Source organism: Diplodia seriata, assembly GCF_021436955.1.
Source record: "Diplodia seriata strain FDS-637 chromosome Unknown scaffold_7, whole genome shotgun sequence".
Lineage (NCBI taxonomy): Eukaryota > Fungi > Ascomycota > Dothideomycetes > Botryosphaeriales > Botryosphaeriaceae > Diplodia > Diplodia seriata.
This window is the reverse complement of record NW_027117314.1, coordinates 478,100-491,872: the sequence shown is the minus strand read 5'-3', so window position 1 is coordinate 491,872 and position 13,773 is coordinate 478,100. Positions and strand designations below refer to the sequence as shown.

The 13,773-nt window shown below is 57.5% G+C and overlaps 4 protein-coding genes across 4 annotated transcripts; 2 read left to right on the top strand and 2 right to left on the bottom strand.

Moving 5' to 3' along the window:
* Positions 1–95: 95 nt before the first annotated feature.
* JHD1 (JmjC domain-containing histone demethylation protein 1) lies at positions 96–4,916 on the bottom strand (the record flags this gene model as incomplete). The annotated part of the gene is made up of 3 exons (XM_066778346.1): positions 96–1,124; positions 1,179–3,928; positions 4,556–4,916. 3 exons carry the CDS (start codon positions 4,914–4,916, stop codon positions 96–98), a joined length of 4,140 nt encoding a protein of 1,379 aa, XP_066630783.1.
* A 1,304-nt stretch (positions 4,917–6,220) lies between these two features.
* Positions 6,221–6,848, top strand: SLS55_006916 (uncharacterized protein; the record flags this gene model as incomplete). Its single annotated transcript, XM_066778345.1, has 4 exons — positions 6,221–6,258; positions 6,344–6,367; positions 6,429–6,679; positions 6,748–6,848. The coding sequence occupies 4 exons, from the start codon at positions 6,221–6,223 to the stop codon at positions 6,846–6,848; spliced, it is 414 nt and encodes a 137-aa protein (XP_066630782.1).
* Positions 6,849–8,922: 2,074 nt separating this feature from the next.
* Positions 8,923–9,653, bottom strand: SLS55_006915 (uncharacterized protein; the record flags this gene model as incomplete). The annotated part of the gene is made up of 2 exons (XM_066778344.1): positions 8,923–9,378; positions 9,444–9,653. The coding sequence occupies 2 exons, from the start codon at positions 9,651–9,653 to the stop codon at positions 8,923–8,925; spliced, it is 666 nt and encodes a 221-aa protein (XP_066630781.1).
* Positions 9,654–10,672: 1,019 nt separating this feature from the next.
* On the top strand, positions 10,673–12,550 carry SLS55_006914 (uncharacterized protein; the record flags this gene model as incomplete). The annotated part of the gene is given in 2 exon segments (XM_066778343.1): positions 10,673–10,677; positions 10,693–12,550. 2 exon segments carry the CDS (start codon positions 10,673–10,675, stop codon positions 12,548–12,550), a joined length of 1,863 nt encoding a protein of 620 aa, XP_066630780.1.
* Between the last annotated feature and the right edge of the window lie 1,223 nt (positions 12,551–13,773).

Genomic DNA, 13,773 nt, shown 5'->3' with positions numbered 1-13,773 from the left:
CCTCCCCTTCTCGGACTGGGGAGTTTCCGATCACCCTTTCACCTTGTTATCGTTTCCCCTCCCAACCTCTCAGCCTCCTTCCTTGGGTATCCAAATTACCTGCTCCCCCTTCTCCTCAAGCCTCTCTCTTCACCCATAATCTCTCGTATAAGCCGCATGCTGGCCTCATCCTCCCCAGGCAATACGCTCATCGCTCTCTGTGTCGACACATCCACGTCCTCGCTCTTGATACTCCTCTTCCTACTATTTGCGGTAACGTTCATATCGATGCTTGCGTTCGACAGTCGCCGCTGTTGGGTAGGTGTGGCCAATGAGTTTTGCTTGACCCCTACGGACAGACTTGGGGTGTGGCTCTTCGTGCCGCCTTTGCTAGCTGAAGGCGGCTGTGAGTGTCTACCGCCATTACTGGCCGGGGAGTAGCGCTCAATCGGCCGGGAAGCGCGAGAAGAATGGCGGCGCTCGGATGGTGATCCGCCGATAGGCTGGACTTCATGGTGTTGGCGAGTACGCTCTGGAGATACGGAATTGGCAAGGTCTGTAAGAGGAGATGAAGGCGCCACGCCATTTACTTGTCCAGAACCAGGTGGAGGTGGTGATTTCTCTGTAACAGGTTGCTGGTGATCCGTCGATAGCACTTGCTCTGGAACGCTTTCCGTGCTGGGGAGGGCAATGTCGCTTGTGGGCATGGGTTCAACCGCGGTTTGCTGCGGTGAAGGCTCAACATGGTCAATTCCGTTGGTCATGACCTGGTCGGCCGTTTCCTCGACGATTGCAGGGTTTGTCGGGTAGGTCTCCGAGGCAAGGTCGACTGAATTGTTGACGGGTTGCACTGGGGGCGCTTCAGACATGTGAATGTCATCCGCGACCTCCATGGATGCGTGCGCTTGCAACTCCGTCTCCTGTTGATGTTGCCCATCCAAAATTATGTCATGGTCGAACAAAGGAGTCCCACTTGGCAAGCTGAAGCTTGGTCGAGACTCTTTCTTAGGCTTCTTGATCATGTCAGCCTCGTCTCCGGCCCCGCTAACCCGTCGTTTCTTGGCACTTTGGGTTCCTCGAGGAATGGGAGCTTCCTGAGCCTTTATCGGATCGATGTTTCCATGTTCATCGTGAATGCAGCGACGCTAGATGAGAAATCAGCTACAATGTAACAATGTAGCAGTCGATGTCCAACTTACCTTGCTTTTACGACAGTCCAGGCAAGCCTTGCTCCGTCCGCGTTTGCCGTCGGGGGTCTCTTGTTGGTTCTGCCCATCGAAGGCGGTTGCAAGAACTGCCGTAAGTTGAGGATCCACTCTCGGAGAACCGTTCACAGGCACACCGTTGGACGAGCTGGGGATGACGACTGCGACCATCTGGGCACTCTGGCGCCTCTCCCCAGGTTTACTGGGAGTGTTGAGGTTCGGAGCCGAGACCTCATCTTTGTGCTTACATCTGATCCTGCGCTTCCGGCACGCATCGCATGCTATACGCTTAGGCCCAAGAACCGAAGTCTTCGGGGTACTCGTATGCTTGACAAGTTGACCGGAAGGACTCTCGGAAGTGCTCTCAGCTTCGGCATCCTGCGCTTTCTTTTGTTGTCTTGCGGAAACTCGCTCCGGAAGCCGGAAGGCATCGACGAAAGCCCTGCGCTCCAGCCTTTTCAATGCGGCTGCGCTCAGCTTCTTGTCGCCACCGGATTCTCCGACTTCCGGGAGTACTGCGTCAGGGTGGGCCCACTGAGGGATATCCTCGTTTCCACGCTTCCAGGCGACCCACATAGCGAAAGTCTTGATGATCTCAAGTGCATCTCCGGCACCTTTGGGGATGGATTTGGTGACCGCGTTCCGTACCTCTGCAGTAATGCCTTCCACGCGGCCTTGAGAGATCATGACTGTCCGGAAGATGTAACTTACAAGGTCAGGCAGACCTTCGAGTTCGCTGCGTGAGTAGTATCGAGCATTGTAGTTCTCCGGGCCCAGGTCAGAATTGTGTCCGAACTTATTGGGCTCCATCCAGATGGGCAGCTCGCGAGAGAACTGTTTACCTTCATAGAAGAGCTGCATGACGGATGATGGCAGAGGGTCGTGGTGAAGATATTGAAGGACTGTGTACCAGTGCACTTTTTGGAAATGCGGGTAGCGGAACTTTCTGGCCACCTTGGTGTTCTTCTCGACCTCGGCGACCCGAATTTGCATGCCATAGTTGAGCCGCGTGAGGAAGTTGCCCCCGATGACCAGGCTGTTCTCCGGAGTCCATACAGCGTGAATCCAGCCAGACGGGATAAGCATTGTATCGCCCTCGGACAAATCTACTCGGTAGCACTCCTTTGTCTCGTCTGCAAGGAAAGTCCAGTTCTGCGCCTGAGACAAACACCAATCCTCGTACTTCTTCAAGTGTTGCTTCTTGGGCGGGATGAAGAAGAAGGTTTTCTTGCCCTTGATGATGTGGTAGTACACCGAAGATCCTCCAAAGTCGATATGGAAGTCCGTGTAACAATCTGCAACGGACATAAGGCAGTAAAACTGCACCTTCGGGAATACACCTCGAGCTGTTTCCTCTTCTGGCCAGACTGCATCTTGGAGATCAAGTTCACGAACAACTTTCGGCCGTCGGATGAGGCGACCCAGCTTGCTGTGTGAAATCTCGAGGCTGATGACATTGCGAACAGGCTTGTCGCCTTCTTCTTCGTAATAGTCAGCCCATTTGTTCATGTTCCATCTCCTGTCTTCACCCTCCTGGGATTTGACATCAATGACTTCGACTTTCTCGTCAGGACCGTAAAGCTCGGCAACTCGGCGGACGGTCAATCCTTGAGGAATGACCATGTCAAGAGCGTCTTGCCCCTCGTCAGCGACAGTCTCATACTCGACATCCTCATGGAAGTCGTCAGATGACTCTGCTTGTTCCTGAGGATCGGTCGAAGTGGTGGTCGCCGTTGTTTGAGCTCCAGGAATAGACGGGCGAGGGTTCCAACATGCGGGAATGACGATAGGCTCCTTGAAACCACCGCTTTTCTCGAAATTCTCGGCTGTAACAAGTTCTGGGCGCATCCGTGGGAAAGTCTCCGGCTGGAAGTTGAATGTGCCGTCCTTGATCAATTGGATGTAGTGATGTTCGTGCTCGTCCTCGGATGTGCGGAAAACGCCCTCGTTGAGTCCAGCGTAGTCTACACGAACTCCACCTTGCGCGCGTTTCGACTTGCGAACAAACGTCGTCGGGCCAAACTTTGGCTTGCAAGCACGACAGAAATACTTGTCCACGCTGCTCACCTCCTTGGCGTTTTTGAACCCTGCACAAGCAAAATGATACCAGTTCTGGCATCCATTGCAGCCAATCCACTGGTCTTTCTGCCCGGTAGACGGCCCCCGAGAAAAGTTGCACCCAGCACATATCGTGACTTCTTCCTCGCCAGCAGCGGGCGGAAATTGACCAGGATTCAGTGCCGGTCGAATTGCCATAGACGTCTCCGTTGGTACGGAAGATGCTCTTCCGAGATCGGCAATGCTCTCCTCCGCATTTAGCGGAATATACATCCCAAAAGAGCTGCGTCGCTTGGCCCTTTGTGCGTCTGACCGTGCCCGTGAGATATCGTAGGTAGCATCGCGCAAAGGAGCGGTTACTGGCTTGTTTTCCGGAGCAAGAGGTTCTGCAGGTTCACCAGCTAGACTCTGGGGTGACTGGAGCTGATCTGAACCCCCTTCCCTGAGGGGGACAAGCATGCCGTCGTTGGTGCTAGCAGCCGCCTTGCCTTTCTTGCCACTCGTAGTTTTGCTTCGAGGACCTCTTGGCTTTCCTTTCGGCCAACCTTGGTGCCCTTTCCCTTTCTTGTGTTCGACAGGGTCGTCGCGGATAGCGTGAGCGGTAGACTGGTCGTACGTTTCATCAGGCGGTGTATGCGTCTGGACTGCGGATGAACCCGATGGCCCATATTTAGCTTCGCTCATCTCTGTTCCGTTGAGAAGCGGTTCAGGTTTTGGCGCCGAGAATGAGTTTGCATGAGGGCGAGTCCGGTGCTGGCTTTCGGCGAACCCATTATATTGCGCCTCTCCCGGTCGATAAGTTTGTGTGGGCATCCCATACCATCCGGAAAAGTCGGTTTGGCCATAGTGAGCCTGTGGAGCCGCTATAGATCTTCGTGCGCCACGGGAGCTGTCTGCACTGCCATTTCTTAGTGTCAAGAGGACTTGCGCAATGTCTATTTCATCGTTGTTTGTCGGAAACGGGGGATTGGGGACTCGATCTGGGTATGTTGCATGTCCATTTCCTGCAGGCTGTTCGATGTTGTGAGGCCGCTCAACAGCAGGAGCAGGAGCGTGAGTGTGACTCGTAACTGGCCTGGTTGTAGCTTGGTCGTATTGCTCAGCAGGCGCGACCTCTGAGCGCGCGCGTTTGGAGGGGCGCTCATCGCATCCGTAGCCATTGTCGTATCCATAGTTGTAGCCGTGGCTGTAGCGGTGGCTGTAGCCATCTGAAGCAGCGTGCGAGTGTCGGGAGCTCGAGCCGGTGGGGCGGGAGGACGTCCGCGGAGAGGGTTGGGAGTGAGGGAATGCGGCAGGAGAAGCAAAGAGCGGACTTGGCGCCATAGACGAGGCAATATCGGCCAGCGCATCTATGGGAGAGCCATGTGAGGATGAGCGGCTGCCATGGCCGTTGGTCTGGCGCGACGATGGCGGCGCCCTTTCAGCTTTTACACTGACACTGGGCACCCTCTCAGAGCTCGCGCGCTTGCCAGCATGGGCATTGCTGACCGACCAGCCATAGTTCTGGAGGGCCTCGACAAGGCCACTGGCACTGCTGTTCGGAAACAATGGGCCATCTTTGTATGCGGTGGGGCAGGTAGGCGTGAGCGGCTCGACGAAACGGACAATCGGAGAGGGTGTGCGCGGCGGTAGCGGGGCGTCGGAGACAGGCTGCTTGAAGCTTGAGAGCTTCATCGTGGCGTGGAGAGCAGCGCGGAGGTGAGAGAGAGGGTGAGCGGGTGCGAAAGGACCTCGGAGGTCCGCAAAGAGAAAGACCGCCGGCTAGGGCGCGCCGAGGGCTGCAGTCGGTCGGTCGAGGTGCTGGGAGGGCATTCCCGGAGTGCTGAGGGAAGCGGTGCGCCCGGCTTGCAGCGCCGCGCGGGGGTCGGCGGTGGTGGGAAGTCGCTGGACGAGGGGAGGTCGGCGGAAGTGGTGGTGTAAGAGAGGCAGCGCGGCTTGCGGAGGATTGATGGCACCGCACCGCAGGACCAGCAAAGGCGCATCAACAAGCGCACCAGAACCCTCGCCCTGCGCCCGCCCGCACCCGCTGCTCGCTGCGCCGGCAGCACCTTACGAGCGCTCGAGTCACGTCACACATGCACGTCGCGGAAGTCTGCAGCTCTATGTTCTGCCTCTGCTCGCGTCGTTGCTGGGGCGCCGCTCAGCAGCACCGCCGCGGGCGCCGTCGCAGACGCCTCCGGCTACGACATCACGTCTGCTTGCAGAACAGCTTCTATCTACGAGCCAGCGTCCCCAAGTCCAATTTCTCGGCGTTTCCCAGCACCGTCGCCCATTGTCCACTCGTTCCAGCCAGAACCGCGGCCGTGCCTCCGTTGTTGCGCCTCCCGTTTCAAGCCGTGCCAACTGCGCGATGATGTCCCAAGAGCGAGTGCAGCGCGGGGCGCGGCTGGCTGGTGGCGGGGCTGCTGTCGTCCTGGGACTGCTGCGATGCTTGGAGACGAGTAAGGGCGCGCACACAGTGTACTGACGGCGGTGCGATTTGAGTGACTGCAGCGCTCGCGCGAACCTCAAGAGTGAGGCGGCCAAGGGTGCGCGTGCCCTGATCTATGTCCGTGAAGCTATCAACACCCCCGGCGCGTATCGTGGTTTTAATTAAATAGATACACCCCCTTACGGTTCCCGATTTGCACCGCGCTCATCGATCAAGGCCTACAACCAAGTTTTTGGAGCGGTAGACGCACGTATGCGTGATACCCGGACCTTCCAAGGACCCTACATACAGCTTTGCAGAGCCATTGCAAACACAGGATCGGCAAAGTCGAGGCGGGTACTTTTGACTGCAACGACGCGCGGGCGGGGGCGCTGTTACCGGAACGACAGAAAAATTACGTAATCGCTTGGCTGCGCTTGGCGTTCGCCGGGCATCGACATGCGCCAACGCCTCCCCGCCAGAGCCTCCTCCATACACCACCACTCTTCGGAGTCCCACAATCTCCCACGCATATCCCGGAACTTAATCTACACCTGCTAGCCAAGCTATGAGTCGGCCTGGAAAGCTTGCCCCAGAAGTCAACCGGTAAGCCGCCTCGCTGCACGACGTGACGCATTTGGCGCGCCACGAAGCTGTACATTACTTGCTTGCTAACGCGATAGCCGCACAGAGCTCTCTTCGTAAAGAACCTGAGGTACGTCTGGCCTAGTCGCCGTACTCGCCCGACGCCATCGCCGTGCTGACTGCGCTCCCAGCTACAACGTATCCCCGGAAGAGCTCTTCGACCTGTTCGGCAAGTTCGGCCCTGTTCGGTATGTCGCAGCCTCAATCCCGACCGACGTCACAAGAGGATCTTCACCGCTGACATCCACCTACAGCCAAATCCGACAGGGTATCGCGAACAACACCAAGGGCACTGCCTTCGTCGTCTATGAAGACGTGATGGACGCCAAGCAAGCCTGCGACAAGCTCAACGGCTTCAACTTCCAGAACCGCTACCTCGTCGGTATGTGCTCCACTATCCTTGACTTCCTACATACTCTCGGTTTGCGAGCGCGCTGACACCCGTGGCAGTACTATACCACCAGCCCGAGAAGATGTCCAGGTCGAAAGATGACAGCAGCCGCCGTTCGTCCGATCTAGAAACCGGCAAGACTAGTAACGGCGTCGAATAGCATGAGGCGAGACCCGCGGGAGACAACTCCGGTGAGAGCCAGGCACCCCAGGCACTGGCTGTCCTGGAGCCCGTGGGTCTCAAGACGACGACGAGGAAATCCAGGACGACGACTGTACGTTTCAGCATGGATACCAAGCCGGCGGCGTCGACTGCCAGCAGCTTCACTTCTTCTTCATCTTCGTCCGCTTCTACCAACAAGCGGAATTCTGGGGACTCAACTTCGGCTGGCAACATGCATCAGCAGCGGCCGAAACTTTCTAAGCGGGGTTCAGGGTGGGATTCTGCTCATAAGCTTATTACACGATTCACCTGGTCGGCGTTGAGGGGTTCTCAGGCTCAGGCGGTTCGCGCTTGAACAAGCTCATCCAGTAGCTTTGATCCGGGCATTTCCGAACTTGCTTAATTGGGTATTCCCCAGTTCTTTGCAAATTAAGAGCGCTGCTTAAGGTATGCAGCTTTTCCTTAACAGATTGCGTAGGGCAGACAAATCAAGGATTGCCCAATGGGGGCATTGCAAAGTTAAAGATTCGAGTAAATCTTGTGCTAATGTGAGCATGTCCGAGAGCTGAATTTCACATGATACAGAAAGTTTCCTTTACGTTGTAGTACGAGATCTCCGCATACGGAGCGGGAACGTCCGTGCAAATGTTGCTGTCCTATCACTTGAGACATATTTACCCGAATAGGAATTTCGACCACACATCACCTGGCTCGTGTGATGGCTTGCTTTAGGCGACCCTTTTCCACGAAAATCCCTGGCACCAGCACCTTCATCCAAGATTCGAGACGCAGTCGAACACAATACCACCGGTATCTTATGAGGATTGAAGCAGAAAGCGGCCTTGTCGCGCAGGTACAGCAGTCGTCGACTATCGCTTTGGATTATATGCCATGACCAAGTACACACATCAGCCACCGCAATCCTCCAGTTCCGAGACGAAGCCAATTCCCATGACTGGAGTGAAAACAACCATTGTTATCCGTTTTCCCAATGCCTCTGGACCGAGCCAGACGTTCGAGATGGGTCTGCTGCACGAGATGGTCTGACCCACACGCGCGGACTCAGGGCCGATGGTCTCCACGGGGGACCTTCTGGCCTGTAGCACGTCCTCTTTGGCATACTGTGCTAGAGGGCAGAGTTTTCAGCAACTTGACCTCCAAACGCCGATGACCTTCGAGCCTGGCAAGGCTGTAGAGCTAGGCACACTTGCTACGCAGCCTGCTCACCTCGGGAGTATTCCCACCCTCTCTGATGGAAGGGAATTTTGCCATGTGATATACCCAGACCTAGTGCCAATGAAGTCACCTTTGACCATACTGCGAGAGTTCTGATGGTGCAACACGTTCTCCGTCCGTAGTGGAAACCTTCCCTCACCCATTGTGGTAAGGCAATGCTGCAACATATCACCGACCATCTCTCTCGCCGACCAGCACCATCAACTTCGATCGAATTGCACAAGTTCATGACTGCTTCCATATCGGCCATGTGAAGGACTCTCTTTACATCACAAAGACCGTCAAAGATTACCAAACACGAGAAAGACTATATGAAATAGTCGACAAGTTGTAAATCCTGGCTACAAGCCGGTACGAGCGACGTCAGCGAGCATAGTCTCGCCACGTATCCAGGCGTAGATTCGCGAACGAAATTCCACCAACATCCGGGTACTGATCTCCCCCAACGATGGCAAAGAGAGCTGGCTATGTATATCATGTAAGAGGGTTGTGCCTCGAGCGGTCTTCTCTGCGAATAATGCTTCTCTGCTGCGAGCAGGGGCTCCCGCTCCAGTTTGAAGAGGAGTGTGTGCATCTTTCACATCGCATGCGACCTTGCTATCTATGCAGCCTGGCCTCGCAGTAGTTCCAGGCACGAACGCGTTATGAGACGTGTACATTAAAGGGGTTAACGCTAAAATATACATCGTGCTTAGATAATTGTGGTGAAGCTACAGATCAAGGTAGCTGCTGCTTCAGCAAGGCGATAACATTCATTCCATCTCCGTTGACATTTTTCGTAAAGCCGCATGGCCGTGACATCTTCGTCCTCCTCATCCTCTCCCAACAGCTTTTTCTCAATGCTTCTGCGCCGCCATCGCCTTATCGTCGGCGATCTTCTTGACGGCGGGCCTGTCCAGCAGGCTCTGGTTCCACTTGGCAAAGGTGGGGAAATCCTTCGCGTAGTCCCAATCGGGGGTCAGGAAGCCGAGGCCCATGTGCCACGGCACGAAGGCGAGGTCGGCGTACGACACGCGGTCGCCGACGAGGTAAGGGTTGCCGGTCTTCTTCAGGTGGCGGTCGATGACGCCGACGACGCGCTTGATCTCGTTGGCGTAGCGGTCGATGGCGGACGTCAGGTTCTTCTCCGGGTGGAAGTAGGTGAACCAGGCCTTTTGGCCGTAGTACGGGCCCTGGCCCGACATCTGGAAGTGCAGCCAGGCCTGCTCGAGGTACTTTTCGGCGCCCGAGGCGTGGTGGAGGGCGTTGGACTTGTCGTAGGTGTCGACGAGGTATTGGATGATGGCGCCGGACTGGTGTTACCGGGGTGTTAGCTCCTTGTTCTTCGTTTATTTTACTTCACAACTGGGAGACGGACCTCGAAGAGCTTGATGCCGGTGTTGGGGTCCTCGATGGCGGGGACGCGGCCGTTCGGGTTGATGGACTCGTAGGGGTCCTGCTTCATCTCGGGGAACTCGAGGAACTTGGTCTCGTAGGGGATCTTGAGCTCTTCGAGGATGATGGCGACCTTCCACGGGTTGGGACCGGTGGCATGGCTGTAGAGGACAATGGGCTTGAGGGAGGACATGGCTGATGGCTGGAGATGGGAGTGCAAACTCGGGGGGTCAATTGCTGGGCTGTGGTGGGGGATGGATGCGGAGATGAGGGCTGGTGGTTGGAACCGAGTTTCGACGGGCCCAGCGCACCTTTATAGCTACATTGACTTCATAGTGTCATAGATGCTTTCAGGCACGAGCATCGTATGCGGGGCATGCCGTCGGCCATGCCCCACCCGGCTTACAAGTGTTCTGGTGTACCTTGATGTGGGCGGTCAGGATTCTGCTCGGGCTCATGTAAGCATCAATTCGATCGTCTTCTGTTGTTGGGTACAGGAGCTCTGCATCGTGTGTATTTGTCAGCAGTGACCAAGTTGGGCAGGCGGCGGCGCCAATTGCGTGCCGCTCGGGCTCTTGAAGCACGGAATGGGCAATAACACGGGAGAAGCGCGTGGTTGAGGTTGAGGTTGAGTCAGCAGCGAGTGTGAAGGCTGCAGGTGCGAGGTAACGGCGGGGTGGAATGCGGGGCGGAATTGACAGCGCGCCCCCGGCCGATCCGCCCCGGCCGAAGCCAGCTCATCATTTAAGCAGATGCTTCCGAGACATGCGGCCGGCGATGGTGATGCGGAGAATTGGTGGTGCTGCAGGGATGCGGCCGACAACACGGGTGAGGCGCCAGGCGTGCAGCCCGATCGTCGCTACTCATCGCCCGTCAGCCTAAGCCCGCCATCTCGACGGCGACGGATTGCATGCGTGCCAAGCTCAGAGGCCGTTGCCGTGGCTGGACTAAAGCCGTCGGCTCCCGCGCACCGTCTCACATAGAAGTCGACCATTCTTCCACCGTGTCTGGGGTTGCCGCGACCGAGTTCCTGCCAGGCATACGCGTCAGGCCCGCCCCCAGTGGCTTTTTGCGCGCCAGACCCTCAGCATTGCGCGTCTCAGGGGCGCTGCCTGCGCACTTCGACATCCGCCGGCGCCATGATTTCTCTGTCGCAATTCTTCCAGCAAAGCTTCCACTGCGCTCGTGAGCGCGTTATGCCGCTGCGCCGCCATGCCGTCACTAATCACTAGGCGCAAGTCCCTCTTCGTCTTCGCCGCCTTTGCCTTCCTGTTCTACTGTTTCCACGGCTCCTCGTCGCCCTATCGCCTGCCCTATGCGTCTTCTGGAAAAGGCTCGCATGCGGCGCTGCCCGCCTTTGACTGGGCCAATGTCTCCCACCGCTACCCCGTTCAGTCCATGGCCGCCATGCCCACCTCGGTCGCTCACCTGCCGTCCATCCAGCACCAGTTTGAAGAGGAGGCTGCCGAGGACCGCAAGGTGCGGTTGAAACGCCAGGCCAAGGTCAAGGCCGAATTTCTCCACGCCTGGAAGGGCTACAAGAAGCATGCCTGGCTGCATGACGAGCTTCTCCCCATCTCCGGCGGCGCCCGCGATCCGTTTGGCGGCTGGGCCGCCACCCTTGTAGACTCGCTGGACACGCTCTGGATCATGAACCTGACGGACGAGTTCGACGAGGCCGTCCACGCAGTCAACGCCATCGACTTCAGCTCGTGCTCGCTGCAGGAGCTCAACGTCTTTGAAACCACCATCCGCTATCTCGGCGGCCTGCTCTCCGCCTACGACCTGAGCGAGTATCCGTCGCTGCTGGCCAAGGCCACCGAGCTGGGCCACATGCTGTACAAGGCGTTCGACACGCCCAACCGCATGCCCATTACCCGCTGGAACTTCCGCTCCGCCATGGACGATGTCCCGCAGGAGGCCGACGCGAAGGTGCTGGTGGCCGAGCTGGGCTCGCTGACCATGGAGTTCACCCGCCTCTCGCAGCTCACCGGCGACCCGCGCTGGTACGACGCCGTGCACCGCATCATGGCCGTGTTCGAGGCCCAGCAGATGTACACCAAGCTGCCGGGCCTCTTCCCCACCGTCGTCAGCGCGCGCGTGCAGAACTTCTGGGAGAGCCCGGCCGACCCGGACGAGCGCACCCCCTTCACCATCGGCGCCATGGCCGACTCGCTGTACGAGTACTTCCCCAAGCAGCACCTGCTGCTGCACGGCGCCGACCGCTCCACCTACCGCCGCCTGTGGCTGCGCGCCGCCTCGCCCATCAAGAACCACCTCCTCTACCGGCCCATGACGCCCGGCAACAAGGACGTCCTGCTCGTCGGCGACGCGCACGTCTCGGGCGGCGACCCGCCCGCGTTCGCGCCCAAGCAGCTCCTGCTCGAGCCCAAGAACCAGCACCTCTCGTGCTTCGCGGGCGCCGCCTTCGCGCTGGCCGGGCGCGCCTTCTCGCTCGCCGACGACGTCGACGTCGGGCGGCGCCTGGCCGACGGCTGCCTGTGGGCCTACGAGGCCGGCGGCCCGCACGGCATCATGCCCGAGACCATGTACACGCTGCCGTGCCCGCTCGCCGGGCCCTTCTCCGGCGACGGCTGCGAGTGGCAGGAAGACGCGTGGTTCGGCGCCGTCGAGGCGGCCCACAACGGCATCAACGTCGACGCCGACGGCGTGCCGATTGTTCTTCCTGCCGAGGAGCTCGTCCAGGCCCACCACCTGCGCAAAGGCGTCGCGCGCGTCGCCGACCCCCGCTACGCCCTGCGCCCCGAGGCGATCGAGAGCGTCTTCGTACTGTTCCGCCTCACCGGCGACGAACGCCTGCCCGACCGCGCCTGGCGCATCTTCGAGCGCATCGTCAAGCAGACGAAGACGCGCTACGGCCACGCCGGGTTGGACGACTGCGTCAGAGAGGGCCGCACCCGCCAGGGCGACCGCATGGAGAGCTTCTGGCTCGCGGAGACGCTGAAGTACTTTTACCTGCTGTTCGAGGACCCCCAAGTGCTGAGCTTGGACGAGTGGGTGTTCAATACCGAGGCGCATCCGTTCAGGTGGAGGAGGGGCGGGCATGTGGGGGTTGCTGCGAGGGGTTGATGATGGGATGTGGGATGGGAGTGGAGCGATCTAGTTGTGGCAAGGGCGTTTTGTGGGGGGTCCGGTGGTCGGTTTGGAATGATATATTTTGTATAGGATATTTACTAGTTGAAGTTCAAGGACGTTTTTGTTTTTCGGTTCATTGAGCGAAAGGGGAATGGGAGGGAAGGGATGGGATGGGGAAGGGGAAGAAAGAAAAAAAAGATGAGCGGTAGCAGTTGTAGTAGCTGCCTGAGGCGGGTTCGGCTTGTACTTGTACTTTCCTGCTTGTATACCGCCGCATATTATGGGATCCGTTCGGTCTACTGTTGCCGAGTTACAAACCCGCTATAGACTTGCGCTACGTACTTTGAATACTTTGAACTTTTATACGCGGAGCCAATGCGTTCACTCCTTGCCGGTCCCGTGGCCCGGCCCGCAATGGGATCTTTCATGTTCCTCGTGCCGTCCGCTTGCTACCAGTTTCGTCTCTCAAGTTTTCTTGCATTGCTTCCGCTGCCGTCTATGAGACCGAAAGAACACGCGAAGGATCTTCGATGATGCTTGGACTCGTGCTAATTCCCGGACTAAGATACAGTTGCATTACCGACGTTCGGTATTGAAGTGTAGAGTTCACATGTGTGCTGCAATGTTGTCACAGATCATTGTGTCGATATCAATTGATCGCATAGTCGTTTCATTCAACTATATCAAGTGGGCTCTCACAGGCCTGGCTGCTTATTTACTGTAATGCCTACTGGGAACTTGCCTTGTTTGCGCATGGCATATTTTTTTTTTCTCAATTCATTGTGAATGATTTCGCCGATGCATCAATCGTGCCAAGTGCAACAGCCGTTGCTGGTGTGGCCGCAGTTGCTGCAGCTGTAGTAGGTGTCGGCAGAGTTGTCGGCGCCGCATTGGCAGCACTCTACAATAGCCATGTCCTTGGGTTGGGTGCCCTTCACGACGGCCGTGTTCTTGGGTAGGGCTTTGGGAGCATGCATGGCCGGTGATGGTAGTGGCGGTGCAAAGGGTTGTGCTTGGTTCGAGTTGGTTGGGTGGGGAATGGATGAAGCTATGCTGGTGAGGGTGGTGGTGATGATGATGATGATGATAAGTTCGCTGACCCATGGTGTTTTATGTCGCTGCTCGAGTAGCTGTTCACGACATTGGGCTCGAGGGGTTTCTTTGGTGGACAATGGCGTTGTCTTCGAGCGCATTGAAGTCGTGACGTTTTCTTGGAG